This window comes from Mesoplodon bidens (genome assembly GCF_964165515.1).
Source record: "Mesoplodon bidens genome assembly, chromosome: 11".
In the NCBI taxonomy this organism is placed as follows: Eukaryota; Metazoa; Chordata; class Mammalia; order Artiodactyla; family Ziphiidae; genus Mesoplodon; species Mesoplodon bidens.
Window position 1 is genome coordinate 5,578,766 of NC_138167.1, and position 19,026 is coordinate 5,597,791.

At 44.3% G+C, this 19,026-nt stretch overlaps 1 protein-coding gene across 4 annotated transcripts in view; it reads right to left on the reverse strand.

Moving 5' to 3' along the window:
* VAMP1 (vesicle associated membrane protein 1) overlaps positions 1-4,856 on the reverse strand; it is a 65,869-nt gene extending 61,013 nt beyond the window's left edge. For 3 of the 4 annotated variants that reach the window (XM_081249545.1, XM_081249544.1, XM_081249542.1), the window contains exons 1-4: positions 4,387-4,856; positions 1,602-1,728; positions 1,259-1,417; positions 530-581 (exon numbers count right to left, since the gene is read on the reverse strand). In XM_081249545.1, the coding sequence (XP_081105671.1) occupies positions 530-581; positions 1,259-1,417; positions 1,602-1,728; positions 4,387-4,388 (340 nt within the window). In that variant the 5' untranslated portion in view covers positions 4,389-4,856. Of the gene's footprint in view, positions 1-58; positions 136-529; positions 582-1,258; positions 1,418-1,601; positions 1,729-4,386 lie in introns of those variants that run through there. The other variant, XM_081249543.1, reaches the window with a different exon arrangement.
* Positions 4,857-19,026: the final 14,170 nt, after the last annotated feature.

The window sequence follows — 19,026 nt, forward strand, 5'->3', positions numbered from 1 at the left end:
GCGATGGAGAAGCAGGGCTGGGAGGGAGGAAGGCAGATGGGGAAGTTCTGGGGAGAAACAGCAGGACAGGGACATGAGTTTGGATGGCAATGGAGAACAGGGAGGGGGTGGCACATTCTCAAGCAAAAAAGTAGACTGGACACAGGAATCAGGAAGTCCCAGATGGAAAAGAGAAAGAGACAGGAGAAAACAAGAGGGCAAATTACATCAGGTTACTGGACATTCAGGTGTAGTTGTAGGTGTCCCAGCCCCACAGTCTCCCTCTGACCCAAGCCAGTGAGAAGGCGCACAGCCCACTTCCTCAGAACAGGAGCCACCACCTTCCCCCACAGTCCTGCAGAGTGAAGGCTTATCCATCAAGGAAGTCCCTCACCTCTGCCCTTCCGCCCTCCCGAACCAGATGATGCTTCCCTGGCCATGATCTCCATACCTCAGTCAGAGCAGCCCCACTCCCCAGGCAGGCAGGCAGGCAGGCGACGCCGGGACCTTCCCACCTCTTCACCCCACCAGCAACCTCAGCGATACTTACCTACAATAACTACCACGATGATGGCACAGATGGCTCCCAGCATGATCATCATCTGAGGAAACATTGACAAAACACAAGCCCTTGGGTTTGGGGAAGGAGGCAGCAACCAGGACCAGGGACTCGGACGGCGGACGAAGCCCCACGCCCCCCAAAACGGCTGAAGGCCTCCCAACCCCTCGTGCTCCCCATCAGACAGTAACCCCTGCACCACAGCTGGAGCTTCTCAGAAACATCAGCGGGTCTGCAGCTTGCTCCTTTTCTCCTAGTTCCTGTTGCCTGGAGGCTTTTAAAGGAACACCAGAGCAGGTGCAGACTCTGGATCTTTAGTCAACTGGTTCGTTTTTCATCGAAAAGTGTTCAAGCTCATTCCCCAAAGCTGCAGGTATTTAAATATATAGCTACCCCAGCCATTGTGTCGATGTTGGTGTATCTCAGGAAGGGTCAGGTAAGAATTTTTCCAGGGGTCCTTTGGGAAAAGGCAGCTTGACTAACCCCTCCAAACTCCTCAGGGTCTCCCCTGGCCCTCAGTTCGTGGTTCTGAGCACTTTAGCGTACCCTGGTGGCCAATTCGGGTAATGCAGCTCAAGAAGGAGGCTTCCCAGATTGCCTCCCAAGAGTCCTGCAGGGCACACGGATCGTGAGAGGGAAGGATTGTGGAACCTGAGGGTTTTCCCGCCTCCTATGTGTTGAGACCCAGGAAAATAAGGGGGAGAGGACAAGAACATTCACCTTGCAGTTTTTCCACCAATACTTCCTCTTGAGCTTGGCAGCGCTGCTCTCAAACTGTGACGCGCCCGCCTGCAACGCGTCCGCTCTGTCATCCAGCTCTGACAGCTTCTGGTCCCTCTCCAGGACCTTGTCCACATTTACACGCATGATGTCCACCACCTGAGCAGGGCGCAGGAGCAAAGCGGCTAAGCTCCCCCAGAGCCCGGGAGAGAACAGCAAGTCTGCCCTGCCTAACTCTGAGGGGCGCCCAGTCTCCCCGAGCCTTTAGCTGCCCCTCTAGATAAAGAGAAGTTTCCCAACTTCCCTGACTTGGAAACTCTTAGAGAAAAAGCTATCCACGTACCTCCTCCACTTGTGCCTGGGTCTGCTGTAGTCGTCTGTTACTGGTCGTATTAGGAGGGGGGCCGGGGGGACCCCCACCTGGGGCCGCCCCTTCTGCCCCGTCGGTGGGTGGCTGAGCTGCCGCAGACCTGCGGAGAGGAGTGCAGAGTGACCGAGACAAGAAAGGACTCACGTACATTCTCACCCCTATCACCAAAGCAAGGGTGATACGGCTACATGCAAGTAGAAGCGATTCCAGCCCCTTGGCAATACCAAGTGGGGAGATGCAGCACAGAGGCCCAAAGCAAAAGATGAAAGATCCTGTAACAGACGGGGCTCAGCGACATCCAGGGTGGCATCAAGAGCTCTCGTTTGGGCTATCCTCTGACCCAAACTCAAACACCTCCTCTGGCACAATGGCCACAGGGACAAAGGGGCCGGTCTTGGCTTAAATGGCATTTCTCTGCCTCCCATGAAGTCAAACTGGAAAACTCCAATCCAGGAGAATTACCTACAAAAAAACGCAACCCTCAGGACAAGCTTACAGACTGAACAACTCTTTTTTTGCAAAGCCGGGATATAAAAAGAAAGGCCAAGCCGACAGACTCTCCTGAAGGGGAGCCAGTTATTGGTTGTTTCGTGCACTGATTAGTATATCGTGGCCACTGTAAGGACGACTTGGAGAATCACCAAAGGCCTCTGTAGTTGCAGTGAGTCAGGACTGTTTGCTTGCTTTGTTTTTTTGGCAGAGAAGACTGGGGTTTCACTTAGATAGAACTGGGGCCCAAAGCAATTGGGTCAATTGTGAAGGTGTTCCAGGAGCACAGACAGAGAGCAAAAATACTGGAAATGGTCCTCAGTGTACACACACCAGAGACAGCCTATCCCTTCCTTCTTTAGATTTGGCATCCAGTCTCAGGAGACTCTCCTAGTTCTTGATGTCCCAACTGGAAATCTTGGTTTACACTGCTAGGCACAGAGACCATACCCCCTTTCCCTTAACCTTAGGGGAGAATAATCCAGTGTGGCATCCTCAAAATAAACGCCTCTCCACGTCCCAACACATGGAAGCTAAACTCACCTCCTCAAGAATTCCCTGAAGTCTAACCTAAGGCATGAGATTTTCTCTGCCAAGGAAGAAGTCACAGGTAGGAGAGCGATCTCTCCAATTTGATGGAGAAAAGAAATTACAATAAGAACTCCTCAAACAGAAGCAGAGTCTCACAAAGCCTACCTCATAGGAGCAAGAGTAAATGCACTACGGATGAAACCATCACAAAGTCACCAAAAAGGAAAAGCCTTGACTCCTCACAATAGAACGAATACCCAGAAGTTCCTCCTCTCTAAGTAAGTAAATTTCAGTCTCAAAAGAGAATAACCCTTCAGAGAGGTTATACTAGCAGATTACACCTGACTCATCCTGGCCACAAGAATTGCTTTCCCATTTCCCTTTAAGGCACAAAGGAGGCAAAGGAAAGATACAACACTATGGCAGCCACCAGACTCCTATGCTACTACTGTGCCACACAATCTAGTTCTCTGGTGAAAGTGGAAAATTCAATGAGTAGGAAGTAGCCAGTGTTTGGTCTTGGAAGGAGTCCAGGCTGGTGGTACCAATGACAAGATTAAGGTCAGAGACCTCGTGATGCCCTTCTAGTCACCACGGTTTCCCCATCTCCTTCCTTTCATCCCATATGGATGCTACTGGGAACCAGTCAGCTGAAGAGGCTCCCCCTCCCCAAAGTGAAAACACAAGGAATCCTAGGGCTTGGCCAAAACGTGTAGAGTATCATATACAGTTAAAACTGTAGAAATCAAATAGAGAAAAAGGGAAATGGTTATAAAGCATTTTAAGGGACCATTTCACTTATTACTTCTTGGGAGTTGGGAACACGCAGGAGTAATGTATCCAGGGATAGTTATAACCCTTATGTGACGTTAAGTAAATCTTTTCCCTTTGTGTCACCAAGAGAAGCAACACAAATACATCTAGGACCAGGCCAGGACTCCAAGAAAGAAAGGGAAGCTCTTCATTTGTCTAGCTATAGTTCTCCCTCAGGATCTTGGGATGGGGTGACCATGGTCAGATGACTAAATTGATGATTAGAGACTAAATTGAATGTATTGAGGGAAGGTGGCGGGGCAGGGAGGCGGGGATCCTCAGCTCTATTTCTCTTCCAAGTACTTGGCTAAGACTCAATGACAGGAAAACACCTCCTATACGTGTGGCCTTGGGATGAATGGATGCTTGGAATCACATGCCACTGCCCCTTGAGTCTTTGTGAGCTGCTCACCTGGCGCCAGAGAACTGGCAGATAAGTTTCTGGAGCTTTGCTCACTACCAAGAGGGGGCTACTCGTCACGGTCGGGGTGAGGGGCGTACACAAATCTAGAGACTGCAGAGCAACCCAAGTTACTAACTGGCAGGTGCACCCATGACTGTCCTTCCAGAGGCCCCAAGCACAGCTTCAATCAACGACAAGAGAGGGCCTGGAGCCCCCTCCCGGGTGTCTCCGCGCCCCACCTTCGCCCGAGACTCGACTGAGGAGCCCCGCAGGTGAGAGGAGAGGGGGCAATGAATGTGGGACCCCGCGCCCCTGCTCCGCCCATGGGGTGCCGGCTGCGGCTGGTGCAGGAATGGGGTGCTGCCTCCCCTCCCCGGGGGTGGCTCGGCCCGCGGGCGGCGCGCGGCGGTGGTTTCCCGCGTCGCTGCAGCTGCTGCAATGCGCCATTTTCGGTCCCGCAGAGTCCGGCGCTGGGGTGAGAGTTGGCAAGGTGTCGCGCCCCCCACACCAGGGTCAACTCACATGTCTCAGACAGAAGGAGGAGAGGTCCGTCTCCTCTCCCGAGGCTGCGGCGAGACACCCGGCCGGGGAACACTGCGGTGAAGCCGACCGCACCACCGAGCTTTGCTTCTAGACGACCACTCGGGGCTCTAGCTGCGGTGGAACTGACTGCAGCTGCAGCCCCGGTTCGTCTTTATTAGCGCTGGCCGCGCCCCCAGATCACGCTGACAATGCTGCGGCCCAATCCACGCCCAGGACAGGTGCCAGTCCCGAAGCGAAGCCCGGATAAGGCCTAGAGTGCCCGCCCCTGAAAATCTGCCAGTCACAGCTCTCTTCTTATCCTGACTCGGGAAAGGAGCGGTGCCGGAAGGATCTGACCAATACAAATCTGGTTTGCGTACCTGTCTAACTAAGCGACGGGGCGGGGTGGAACTAGGTGCCCGCTCCCTGGAAGGGCGGCTCCAACAATTTGAATTAGGCCTTTTTGGTGCCACCCAGCCAATCGCTGAGCAGTTCCTTAAGTCCGGGCCCGCTCGCGGCCCCCGGCGCCGGCGTCTCCAGCCAATCACGCCGCTTCCGCTGACAGCGGTGGGCGGGGGCGGGCTCCGGCTCGCTGTGGCCTGGACTCGAGTCCGGGGTGCGGCGGAGGTTCGGTGGTCTAGGCACTACGCTGGCGCTCGGACCTGGCCGGCCTCCACCCCACCTCCCCGCCTTTGACAGCTCTGAGTGAGGCTGAATCCATCAAGGCAGAGCCGCAGGCTCCCGTGGCCAAAGTAAGTACGAGAGCTCCGTTCATCCGTTCTACACAGCCAACCAGCCCCTCACGCAGTGTATCCTAATTTTAACTCCTCCTCCCCAAACCTGCTCCTCCTATCCCTCCCAGGTAGCTTACTACATCGATTCAGTTGCCCAAACCAGAAACGTGGAAACTATCGTAGATTTCCTCCCCGTTCATCTTTACCTGTCCTCTAATAATTCAAGTTTTCCTTCTTAGTATTTCAAGGATTCTCTCCTCGTCTCACTGTCCTGCTTCAGATTATTATCCCTTACCTGGACGCCATCAGTTGTAAAACTATTATTTTATGTCCCGATAAGTAAGAAGGTAGCAAATCAACTGTGACATAATGCTTTCTTATCACTTCGAATTTTTATTTTATATTTATTTAAGGTGCAGGTGTCTATAGATGTAGATTTTTATCATACTTCACTCTCGTGAAAATACATAAAGAGGAAAATAGAAAAGAGTAACATGGTAACAGTGTTCATAAAACTTCACATTCAGACACTGACTCTTATGATTCATTTTTTTGACTCATGTGCATGATTTCCACACAATGTAGTCCTCTGTGCATGCCATCAGGGGCTTTGGTGATGCAGCATTTCTTAAAGGAATGTTCCTTTTCTGTCTCTGGAATTTTCTTCCAAGCCTCAGACACCCATTTGGCAAAGTTTGATTCTTATGAGCCAGTATGACAAACACAGTATGGCTGTTCTGGCTAAGAGTTATAGTCCAACATCCCAATTTAGATGTTAAAATGAAAAAAAAAAAGTGCCAAGTGCCTCTTAAAATTAATGAAATCTTTCTGTTTCATCTTGCCCTCGCTTATAACCATCCTCTAAGAAACCACCAGGGTGGTCTACCCAAATGTTACAACCCTGCTTAAAACCTTTAAACAATTAGAAACACAATGTATTGATCATATGTGTTTATCCCATGCCCCTTCTGAAACTACATCAAAATGAAAATTGGTAAATACTGAAAACAAATGATAAACTCTCAAAGACAAACAGAACGGAAGGAATTGTTTCAGGCAGCACGAATGGCTAAATATGCCCACCAGATTCACATGAGGTGGCAAAAAAAAAAAAGTACAGAGCAGTTCCCCTGTACCCCTTCACCCAGTTTCCCCCAATGGTAACATCTTGTTTAGCTACAGTACAATATTAAAACCAGGAAATTGACATTGGTACAATCCACAGAGCTTACTCAGATGTTGCCTCTTTTACATGCATTTGTGTGTGTGCATGTGTGTGTGTGTGTGTGTGTGTAGTTTTATGCAATGTGTGTGTAGATTCCTGTAACCACCACCACAATCAGGATACAGAACTATTACTTTACTACAAGGCTCCCTTGTGCTATCCCTTTATAGCCACACCCACCCCCATACCGCACCCTTGGCAACTGCTTATTTGTTCTCCATCTCTATACCTTTATTTCAAGAATGTTATATAAATGGACTCAGACAGTATATAACCTTCTAAGATTGGCTTTTTTTTTTTAAATATCCTCGAGATCCATTCAAGTTGTGTGTGTAAATAGTTTTCATTGCTGAGTAGTATTTCCGTGGTACAGATATACCACAATTTGTTTAACCATTTACCTGCTTAAAAGACATTTGGGCTGATTCCAGTTTGGGCTTATTACAAATAAAGCTGCTGTGAACATTTATGTACAGTTCTGCATGAACATAAATTTTCGTTTCTCTAGAATAAATGCCCAAGAGTTCAGTTACCGGGTAATAAGGTAATTGCATGTTTAGTTTTATAAGAAATTGCCAAACTGTTTTCCAGAACGACAGCACCATTTTAGATTCCCACCAGCAACGTATGAGGAATCCAGTTTTTCCACATCCTCACCAGCATTTGTTGTTGTCACTTTTTAAAAAAAATTTTAACCATCCTGATAGTTATTTAGTGATACATCATTGTGGTTTTAATTTTTGTTTCCCTGATGGCTAATGATGTTGAACATATTTTAATGTGTTTATTTGCCATCTATATATCCTCTTTGGTGAAAGATCTGTTCATGTCTTTTGCCCATTTTCTAATTGGCTTGTTCATTTTTTTTACCTTTGAGTTTTAAGAATTCCTTAAATATTCTAGATAAAGTACTTTGTCAGATAAGTGATTTCTCCCAGTCTGTCTTTTGTTTTTTCATCCTCTTAACTGAATCTTTTGTAGAGCAAAAGTTCTTAATTTTAAGATCCAATTTATCAACTTGTCCTTTAATGCATCACTTTTGGTGTCACATTTTGCCTAGCCCTAGAGTCTCATAATTTTCTCCTATTTTATTTTCTAAGAGTTGTACAGTTTTGTTTCATGTGTAAGTCCATAATCCATTTTGAGTTAATTGTTGTATGAGGTGTGAAGTTTAGGTGGGGGTTCCTTTTTTTTTGTCAATGGATGTTCAATTGCTCCAGGACCATTTGTTGAAAAAGCAATCCTTCCTCCATTGAATTGTTTTGCATTTTTGTCAAAAATCAGTTGGGCATATTTGTGCAGGTCTATTTCTGGGTTTTCTATTCAGATCCATGACCTATGTGTCTGTCCTTCTGCCAATAACACGCCATCTTAATTACTGTAGCTATGGTAAACCTTAATATAAGGTAGGATTATTTTTCCCACTTTATTGTTCTTTTTCATAATGGGTTTAGCTATTCTAGGTCCTTTGCCTAATAGATCATTTTAAAAATGCATTTGTGTAAACTGGCAAGAAAATAAACTATTTAAGAGCCAAAAAACTAAGTGAAAGCTGGTACCTGGAGAGGTAAATTGAGCACTGAAGCTTGTTTTGCCTTGAGGGCGTTTGCTTAAAAGTTGAATTTAGGCATGGTGACCTCATAGGGTGCCACTGTGGCATAGGAGACAGAACCCAGGGCCTGCATAGGGTTGGAAATCTAATAGAAGGCCCCCACTATAACACCAGAACCCCAGAGAACTATATCCTCATGTAAGAGTGGATTTAAAATATGCTAACACCTGAACTGCCCCTAGGGGACTGAATAGAAAATTTGCTCATCTGGAATCTAAGTGCCTACTAGAGATCTTTTCTTTTTTCTTTTAAATATATGCAGACAATTTGTAATCAAAGCTGTGGCTTTTCTGCCTGAATTCCTTGTTGGTCCGAAAAACAAAATAGCAAGAATTTAAAATGGTTCCAGGTTGACAGTGCCACCAAGCACCAGCTGAAGCAATGCAAATCGTCTCTGGATGAGCTGATCTTCAATCTAGGCCTTGGGGAATTTCCACAGATACAGTTCCAAGAAAAATAAATTTTGGTCAAAAATGGGAAACAAAGGGCTTCCCTGGTGGCGCAGTGGTTGAGAGTCCGCCTGCCGATGCAGGGGATGCGGGTTCGTGCCCCGGTCCGGGAAGATCCCATATGCCGCGGAGCAGCTGGGCCCGTGAGCCATGGCCGCTGAGCCTGCGCATCTGGAGGCTGTGCTCCACAACGGGAGAGGCCACAACAGTGAGAGGCCCGTGTACCGCAAAAAAAAAAAAAAAATGGGAAACAAATAAGGAGCAAAGAACCAGGAGCAAGAGCCAACAAAGATGGAAATAGGAAGTAAGAAAATTAGAAAATCAAGCCAAGTAGTTCAATGTCTGATTAGTAGGAGTTCTAAAAAGAGAGAACGGTATGAGAGAGAAAGATTACAAAAGAAATACAAGAAAAAATTTCTGAATTGAAAAAGTCTTTCTGGATTACACAGTACACTATGTGCCTAGCATAGTGAAAGAAAAAGAATCATGTCAAGACACATCTTTGTGAAATCTCAGACTATTAGGGGAAAAGAGAAGATCCTAAAAGATTTCAAAAAGAGTGAAAGGGACTTCCCTGGTGGATCCCTGGTCAGGAACTAAAATCCTGCATGCCACATGACATGGTCCCCCCAAAAAAAGAGAGAGAGAGAGAGAGAAAGGAACAGGAATGAGAATGGCAACTCAATACAGTATTAAAAGATAGATTATGTGACAGTGCCTTTAAAATTCTGAAGAAACATGATCATTACCCTAGAATTCTATACCAGCCAAACGAATATAAGACCAATACGTACCAATATAAGATAAATATAGACATCTTTCAGATGTGCAAGGAGTGAAAATTTTTACTTCTCTTTACAATTTTTGACTTTCGCTTATAGGCTACTATAAGATGTGCTCTGGTAAACAGGAAAGAGAAAGGCAGCAGAGCTAGGGGATGAAATGCTGGATCTGCACACAAAACTGGTGAAGGAAATATTTGGAATGAAAGCTACACCACAGACCCAGAAACAACTGTCCTGACTGAAGTAGGAGGAAGGAGGAAACTGCAGGATAGTCTCCAGCGGGGGAAAAAAACCTGTAAAGCATCTGACATGTTTAAATATTTGAAAAATAACACGAACAAGTACTTTACAAGTCTGATGCGACACGCGGAAAAAAATAGAGCTAGATACATAGAAAATTATATTTTGAAAAAGAGGTAATTATAAACTTAGGGGAAAACAAAAAGTTGAATAAGAACTAGAAATTATCTCACCTTTATGTTAATTGATTTTCAACAAGAGTGTCAAGACAGGACTTCCCTGGTGGCGCAGTGGTTAAGAATCCGCCTGCCAAGGGCTTCCCTGGTGGCGCAGTGGTTGAGAGTCCGCCTGCCGATGCAGGGGACATGGGTTCGTGCCCCGGTCCAGGAGGATCCCACATGCTGCGGAGCGGCTGGGCCCGTGAGCCATGGCCGCTGAGCCTGCGCGTCCGGAGCCCGTGCTCCGCAACGGGAGAGGCCACAACAGTGAGAGGCCCGCTTACCGCAAAAAAAAAAAAAAAAAAAAAAGAATCCGCCTGCCAATGCAGGGGACAGGGGTTTGAGCCCTGGTCTGGGAAGATCCCACATGCCGCGGAGCAACGCTAAGCCCATGCACCACAACTACTGAGCCTGCACTCTAGGGCCCGCGAACCACAACTACCAAGCCCACGAACCACAACTACCAAGCCCGCGTGCCACAACTACTGAAGGCCGCGCGCCTAGAGCCCATGCTCCATAACAAAAGAAGCCACTGCAACGAGAAGCCCACGCACCACAATGAAGAGTAGCCCCCGCTCACCGCAAATAGAGAAAGCCCGCGTGCAACAATGAAGACCCAACGCAGCCAAAAGCAATGAATAAATAAATAAACTAATTTTTTTAAAAGAGTGTCAAGACCATTTAATGGGGGAAGGAATAGTCTTTTCAATAAATGGTGCTGGGAGACTTCCCTGGTGGTCCAGTGGTTAAGATGCAGTGCTCCCAATTCAGGGAACCTTGGTTCCATCCCTGGTCAGGGAACTAGACCCTGCATGCATGCCGCAACTAAAACAACCCACATGCCACAACAAAGATCCCACGTGCCACAAAGAAGATCCCCAAGTACAGCAACTAAGACCCAGCACGACATAAACAAACAAACAAACAATATTTAAATAAACAAATGGTACTGGGATAATTGGATAGCAACAAGCAAAAAAAAATAAAAAATGAGGTTGGATCCCTACCCCTCATCATACACAAACATTAACTGAAAATGTATCAAAGAGCTAAAGCTATAAAATGCTTAAAACACAGCTGTATGTTTTCATGACCTTGGATAGGCAATGGTTTCTTAGATATGACCACAAAACACAAGCAACAAAAGGAAAAATAGGGCATCAGCAAAATGTAAAACTTTTGTACTTCAAAGGACATGATCAAGAAAGTGAAAGGACAACCCACAGAATGGGAGAAAATATTTGCAAATGAAAATATTTGTATCTGATACAGTACTGGTATCTAGAATATACAAAGAACACTTCCAACTCAGTAATAAAAAAATGAATAACCCAATTTGAAAATGGGCAAAGGGTCTAAACTGACATTTCTCAAAAGAAGTTATACAAATGGCCAAAAAGCACAAGAAAAGATGCTCCACATCATTAACCATCAAGGAAGTACAAATCAAAGCCACAATGAGATACTACACTAGGATGGCTATAATCAAAAAGACAGGTAGTGGGGCTTCCCTGGTGACGCAGTGGTTGAGAGTCCGCCTGCCGATGCAGGGGACACGGGTTTGTGTCCCGGTCCAGGAAGATCCCACGTGCCGCGGAGCGGCTGGGCCCATGAGCCATGGCCGCTGAGCCTGCGCGTCTGGAGCCTGTGCTCCGCAACGGGAGAGGACACAACAGTGAGAGGCCCACGTACTGCAGAAAAATGTTGATGAGGATTAAACCAAATGTTGGAGAAATTAAACCCTCATACACTGCTCGTGGAAATGCAACATAATGCAGCCAATTTGGAAAAGAGCCTGTAGTTTTTCAAACAGTTAAACACAGAGTTACCATGTGACCCAGCAATTCCACTCCTAGGTATTTAACCAAGAGAAATGAAAATGCCCACACAGAACCTAGTACACGAATGTTCATAGCAGCATCATTCAGAATCGCCAAAAAGTAGAAACAGCCCAAATGTCCACCAACTGATAAATGGATAAATATAGTGTGGAATAGCCATACAATGGAATACTATTCAGCAATAAGGGAAGTGGAGTGCTAATACTTGCTACAACATGGGGAAACCTTGTACCTACACTAAGATAAAGAAGCCAATCACAAAGGATCACATGTATGATTCTGTTCAGATGAAATATCCAAAACAGGCAAGAATCTACAGGGACAGAAAGTGGCTTAGTGGTTGCCTAGAACTGGGAGGAAGAGGGAACTGATGGTGGCAGCTAAGGGGCAGGGGGTTCATTTTGGGGTAATGTTAAAAATGTTCTAAAGTTGATTGTGGTATTGGATGCACAACTCTGCGAATATATTAAAAGCCATTGAATTGGGTGAATTGTATGTGGATTGTATCTCAATAAAGATATCAAGAGGTTTTTTTAAATATAAGAAACATAAATTATCCTACGGTACACCATTTGCCTCAGTAGTAAACAATATTTAATAGTCCTAATAATGTAAACACTGTCTACTGATTTAAGCCAAAATGCTGATATAACTATAATGAAGAGGCGTGAGGGATAGGGGCTATAAGAAAGGAGGACATTGGGGAGTGTAAATCCAGCTTCCTAACAAGGTAACTAGTAAGGGCCACCAGCTCGCTCTTCCAAAATCACACGTGAAGAATCTGTGGAAGCTATAAGGAATCAGGAATCTCCAGAATTAACAAAGACAAAGGCATAAGAATACCTCGGGGAGACTAAAGGCTCTAGTTATGTGTTCAGTTGCATCCTCCAAAAGTTTTTATGTTTAAGTCCTAACACTCAGACCTCAGAATGTGACCTTATTTGGACACAGGTTCGTTGCAGATGTAATTAATTGAGATGAGGTCATATTGTTGTAGGGTGGGCCCCTACTCCAGTATGACTGGTGTCCTTATAAAATGGGGAAATTTGGAGAGACACACACACAGGGAGAACGCCTTGTTAACATCAAGGCAGAGATTGGGCTGATATGTCTATAAGCCAGGGAACACCAAAGATAGCCAGCAAACCACTAGAGGCTAGGAGACAGGCATGGAACAAATTCTGCCTGACAGCCCTGGTGATGCCTAGTCTCAGACTTCTAACCTTCAGAGCCGTGAGTTCATACATTTCTGTTGTTTATGCTACCCAACTTACGGTACTTATGGCAGCCCCAGAAAACTAACACAGCTATCTTGAACCAGCACATGTGTTAGATTCCCAAAACAAACAACAAATATCATACATAGATATTACACATACATGTGATGAAAATACCAAAAGGGACTTGTGAGTGTGCTAAACTGTTTGACTTGTTATGAATACTGATAAGTTTAAGAAACCAACAGGAGTAAACAAATATGAGTGTTTCTTAAAACATGAATCACCCTGAAGACAAAAATAGAACATTGTTTTTCTGGAGGACCTCAGGTACAGAAGTTGGAGTTAACTGCTACTCTTCAATTCATGACACATGATCTCCACTTATGCATAGAAAGATTTCATTTCATTTTATAATTCCGTTTTTCCTTATTCCCCTCCGCAGCCATAGACAACATTATAAATTGTTTGATATTTAAATTTTGTGTTTTTGCAAAATGTGTATTGTCTTCTGCACGTGTTTTTATTTTTATTTATTTACTTATTTTTAATGGATTGATTTTTATTTATTTATTTATTTATTATTTTTGGCTGTGTTGGGTCTTCGTTTCTGTGCGGGGGCTTTCTCTAGTTGTGGCGAGTGGGGGCCATTCTTCATCGCGGTGCGCGGGCCTCTCACTGTCACGGCCTCTCTTGTTGTGGAGCACAGGCTCCAGACGCGCAGGCTCAGTAGTTGTGGCTCACGGGTCCAGTTGCTCCGCGGCATGTGGGATCTTCCCAGACCAGGGCTCGAACCCATGTCCCCTGCACTGGCAGGCAGATTCTCAACCACTGCACCACCAGGGAAGCCCCAAATGGATTGATTTTTAAAATTATTTATTTATTTGGTTGTACTCGGTCTTCGTTGCGGCAGGCGGGCTCCTTAGTTGTGGCGTGCCAGCTCCTTAGTTGTGGCACATGAGCTTCTTAGTTGTGGCAGGCAGGCTCCTTAGTTGTGGCATGCAAACTCTTAGTTGTGGCGTGCATGTGGGATCTAGTTCCCTGAACAGGGATCGAACCCAGGCCCCCTGCATTGGGAGCACGGAGTCTTAACCACTGCACCACCAGGGAAGTCCTGCATGTATTTTTAATTTACATAAATGATATCATGTTTTAAATCTCATTGTTTTTTCACTCAGCATGAAGTTGTAAAGATGAAATTCATATAATTTGTAAATGATCAGTTTGCTCTTTCCTTCCAATCCTCGTATCCATTTAATTCCTTCCCTCCTTCCTTCCTTCCTCCCTCCCTTCCCCACTTTCTTTCCTTCTTTTTTTTTTTATAACACTGACTAGTACATTCAGTACTAAGTTAAAGTGCAACAGTAATAGTGGGCATTCTTGTCTTGTTGCTGATCTTAAGGGAATACATATCCGCTAAATACCTGTTGTTGATCTCTAGTATATCACCTTTACCAAATTAAGGAAATTTCCTTCTGTTCCCAGGGTTTTATTTTGTAATTATCAATAGAAGCTGAATTATTTAAATTCTCTTTTCTATATCAACTGAGATCATCACAGAGAACTAAACCTTCACCTTTCATAACAGGAAGCTAATAGATGTCTAAAGCTGATAAACCATGAAGAGCAGGAGGGCATATTATTTCAAATTATGATGACAAATACTAGAATAGTTCAAAGAAGTGAAAGCCTTTCATTCTGGGAAGCTAGTTTGGAGGGTAGACTGGGGTTAGGCAGGGGATTCCTGGTTTTGTCATATAACTTTCCCTTCTTTTTGATTAACTGTATGCATCTATTACTTTGATTTTTTAAAAATAAAGCTTAATTTAGAAATAAATCTTCAAGTCTCCCAACCCATTTTTTAAGTGAGATAAAATTCATACACCATATGAATCCACTCATTTAGTATATACCTAAGTGATTTTTAGTATATTCACAAGGTTGTGCAATCATTACCACTAATTCCAGAACATTTACATCAACCCCAAAAGAAACCCTGTGCCTGTTAGTAGTCATCTCCCATCCCTCACCCCTTATCCCATCCCCTAGCAACGACTAATCTCCTTTCTGTCTCTGTGAATTTGCCTATTCTGGACATTTCATATAAGTGGAATCATACAATGCGTAGCCTTTATGACTGGCTTCTCTCCTCTGCCATAGTGTTTTCAAGGTTCATCCATGTTGTAGCAGTACCTCATTCTATTTTATGGCTGAGTAATATTCCATTGTATGAATAGACCACACTTTATCTATCCTTTCATCAGTTGATGGAGATTTGGGTTGTTTCTTCTTTTTGGATATTCTGAAAAATGCTGCTATGAACATTTGTGCACAAGTTTTTGTGTGAATATGTTTTCAATTCTCTTGGGTATATATATACCTAGGAGTAGAATTGCTGGGTCATATGGTAACTCTCTATATAACTTTTTGTGGAACTGTCAAACAGTTTTCCAAAGTGTCTGCATCGGGCTTCCCTGGTGGTGCAGTGGTTGAGAGTCCGCCTGCCGATGCAGGGGACGCGGGTTCGTGCCCCAGGTCTGGGAGGATCCCATGTGCCGCGGAGCGGCTGGGCCCGTGGGCCATGGCCGCTGAGCCTGCGCGTCCGGAGCCTGGGCTCCGCAGCGGGAGAGGCCACAGTGGTGAGGGGCCCGCATGCCGCAAAAACAAAAAACAAACAAAAAAAACCCAAAAAAACAAAGTGTCTGCATCATTTTACTAAAGGTTAAGTCTTAATGGTTCCTTAGAGTCGTCTTTGTGATCTGACTCTTGCCTCTATCTCCTGCCCTCTTTATCACGCACCAACAAATACCATTTACAGCTTTCCCATACACACCATGCTGTCTCTCACCTCTGGACCTTTGTTTCTGTTTCATCTGCCTGGAAAGCCTGCTAGCCTCCACTCCTTAAGATATCTCAGTAATGGCCTCCTCCAGAAAGCCTTCCCTGCCCCCACTCCTGCTCCCCCAGGATAAGCGTCCCTCCTCTCTGAACCTACACAGTAGGTAATTAACAAGCTTTAAATGCCATGATATATTTTATAATGTTTCTTTGCTATTTTCTTAATTGAAGTGTAGTTGATTTACAATGTTGTGCTGATTTCTGCTGTACAGCAAAGTGATTCAGTTATACACATACACACATCCCTTTTTTATATTCTTTTCCATTGTGGTTTATCCCAGGAGATTGGAAATAGTTCCGTGTGCTATACAGTAGGACCTTGTTGTTTATCCATTCTAAATGTAAGTTTGTACCTACTAACCCCAAACTCCCAGTCCATCCCTCTCTCTCCCCCCTCCCCCTATAATTATGCTTCTTTGTCTACCTCCTGCATTAGGTGGAATTCTTTAAATGCAGTTGTATCTTTTTTTTCTTTGTATCCCTGGAACCTACTGGTGACCTTCAGTAAATGGCTGTTGAATGGATTACTTCTACAAATATTTACCAAGGGCCTATTAAGAGCCAGTACACAAAGAGACCAGATATTAGACTGCTACAGTGAACAAACATGTGCAAGACAGTTCCTGCCCTCAATGGGAATGAGTCCTAGTCAGTGGGGAAGATGGACAAAGAGATACATAAAACCAAGCAAGATCGAAAAGCAAAAATATGAGTTCAGAGGCTCAGACATCTCAAAGTAAATGGACCTTGAAAAGTATTCCCTTGTCTTCTTCCACTTTTCCAAAGTCGTGGTATTCGACCCTGATTTAGAATCCCTTATGGAGCTTTTAAAAATATGAATGCTTGGGACACCAGCTCAGGTTGATTTCATTGGTCTGGGTTCTAATCTTTTTTTTCTCTTTTTTTTTTTTTGTTATGAAACAAAGTGGATTTGGGTCCACTTGCCCAATACACAGCAAAGCCAATCTACCGACACCAGGTTGTGGTGAAGGAAAGTAAAGCATTTATTGCAAGGCCAAGCAAGAAGAATGGGTAGCTTAAGCTCAAAAGGCCAGAACTCCCGGAACTCCCCAATGGCTTTTAGGGAAGGGTTTTTAAAGATGGTGTGAGGGAGTCACAGGGTGCATGATCAGCTCGTATACTTCCTTCTGATTGGTTGGTGGTGAGGTAACAGGGTGATGTTTCAGGAATCTCAATCATCAACTTCTGGTTCCAGCCAGTCTGGGGTCTATGTGCCTGTGGTCAGCATGTAGTTAACTTCTTACACCTGGTGGGGGTTTAGTATCTGCAAAACAGCTCAAGGATACAGCTCAGGATATTATTTATAACCCTCAGGGAGGAACTAAAGGTCCTTGATTTTGTTTTAAGGCTATTTATTTTGTCTTGCTTGACTGTTTCCCTTTCTTTCTGCATTTTCTCACTCCTCTGATTAAATTTGCTCTTTAGAACTTGGGGAAGGCCTAGGAGGCTAAAGATTTTCTACAAACAAGAGGCAGAGGACACGAGTGGTGGTGGGGTGTCAGTCCCCAGGAAGGCCCCATGGGGTCCCGCTGGGTTTCAAGCTCTGACAAGAATTCTAACATGTTGCCAGGATTGAACAGCACTGGTCTACAGGGGAAAAAATAAATTTAAGCTCTTCATCCTGGCTGGCATTCAAGACTCCTAGTTATTTGGCACTAGATTTCCTATCCAAACTTATTTCCTACTACCTGAGAAAGCCTACTGTGTGTTAAAGATCACTAGTCCTACGGACTTGTGTAATTCCCACCTTTCCTCACATGTCTATCTTCAAGACAAGGCTGCCCCCTCCCATGCCCCTTACCCATCTGAATTATCTTATATTCTTCAAAGCTCCTCCCTATAGATATTACTGTCCATATTTAACAAAGATTTCCCATTTCCATCAGCTGAAATTTTCCAAGATTTAGTTCAAATGTCATCTCTTCAACAAATAACTTTTCTGATCTCCCACCAGCCAAAAAAGAACTAATTTTCCTATGCAATTACCATATCCAAATTTATATTGTTTACATATTGTATCTCTTAAGTAGATTGAAAACTACTGAGAGTCAGGAACCAACCCTGACTTAGGGATTTATGTCCCTTCAAATAACACTGCACATAATGGTTCAGTGTTTATTGAATAAAAATATTACACACTGTTTCACACCAAAACCAAGATTGTTCTGTCCTTGAAAACATGATCTTATATATCTTCACAGCAGGAAGATTCAATGCTCATTGAATTAAATGATCATTTTCCTCTTTACCAAGAACCACACGTCCTACTAAAGCATGTACTTATATTCTTTGGGGCACCTTGCACTTAGCAGAATCTCAAATGTTTGATTTTCTCTTCTCCAGTCCCACCAAATCATGTAAAGTATCCCAGAGCCACTCATACTTCACACCAACCTCTCCATTCTCATAACCAGCTCCTCTCCAGCCATCCCTTTAAAAATTCACTCCCTTTGAGTCCTGACACTCTCATATATACATTTACATGAGACCCAGGATCATAATGTATGGTCATGTATACCCATCAATCCACTTCTCCAAAATCTACTTTTCAGTTAATCTAACACGTACTTAATTAGCTTCACTTCTATTGAGCCTTCCAAAAGATAAAGTCCCAACAAAGACACAAAATGTTACTGAGGTAGATTGCCTGAAAATATGTCTGTGGACACTTCCTCACATCCCTGTAATTGCATGCACGTTCTCTGATCCAAAAATGGAGTACATTTCCACATAGCGTTGAATCTGCGCTGGCCTGTGACTTACTTTGACTGGTAGAATGCAGCACAAGTGACAACATGTCACTCCTTGGCCTATGTCTATCAAACCTTGCAACTTCCATTTTTGCCCTCTGGAGTCAAGCCTCCATGTAAAGAAGTTTAGGTTAGCTAGACTACTGAATAATGAAATCACGTGGAAAAAAATCTCAGCCACTCCAACTGAGGCACCAGACATGTGAGTGAAGACATCTTGGACATTCTTGCTTCAACCAAGCTCCCAGCTGAATGCAACCACATGGTTGACCCCCGCCAACGCCAAATGGAGCATAACCGCCCCTTTAAAAAGTTTTTAAATTTTTAAATTTTTTAAAATTATTAAAAAAAAAAACCCACCCACATAGACCCACAAGACTCAGCTCAGCTCTACAGATCACATATCTTTGGGGGCAGGGACTAGACTTTTTAAATTGTTAAACTACCCAGAGATTCTGATGATCAATCAGGCTTAGGAACCACTCAAGCAAACCACTCATATGGTACTTAATGCTCATATTAAAGTGTACATGTGAGACTATAACTTTATACACATAACTGGAAAAGCATGGGGGGAGGCTATATTACATTTTGGTTTTCCTACAGTTCTCAGCTCAGAAAAGGTACTCAATAAGTATTTTTTGACAAGA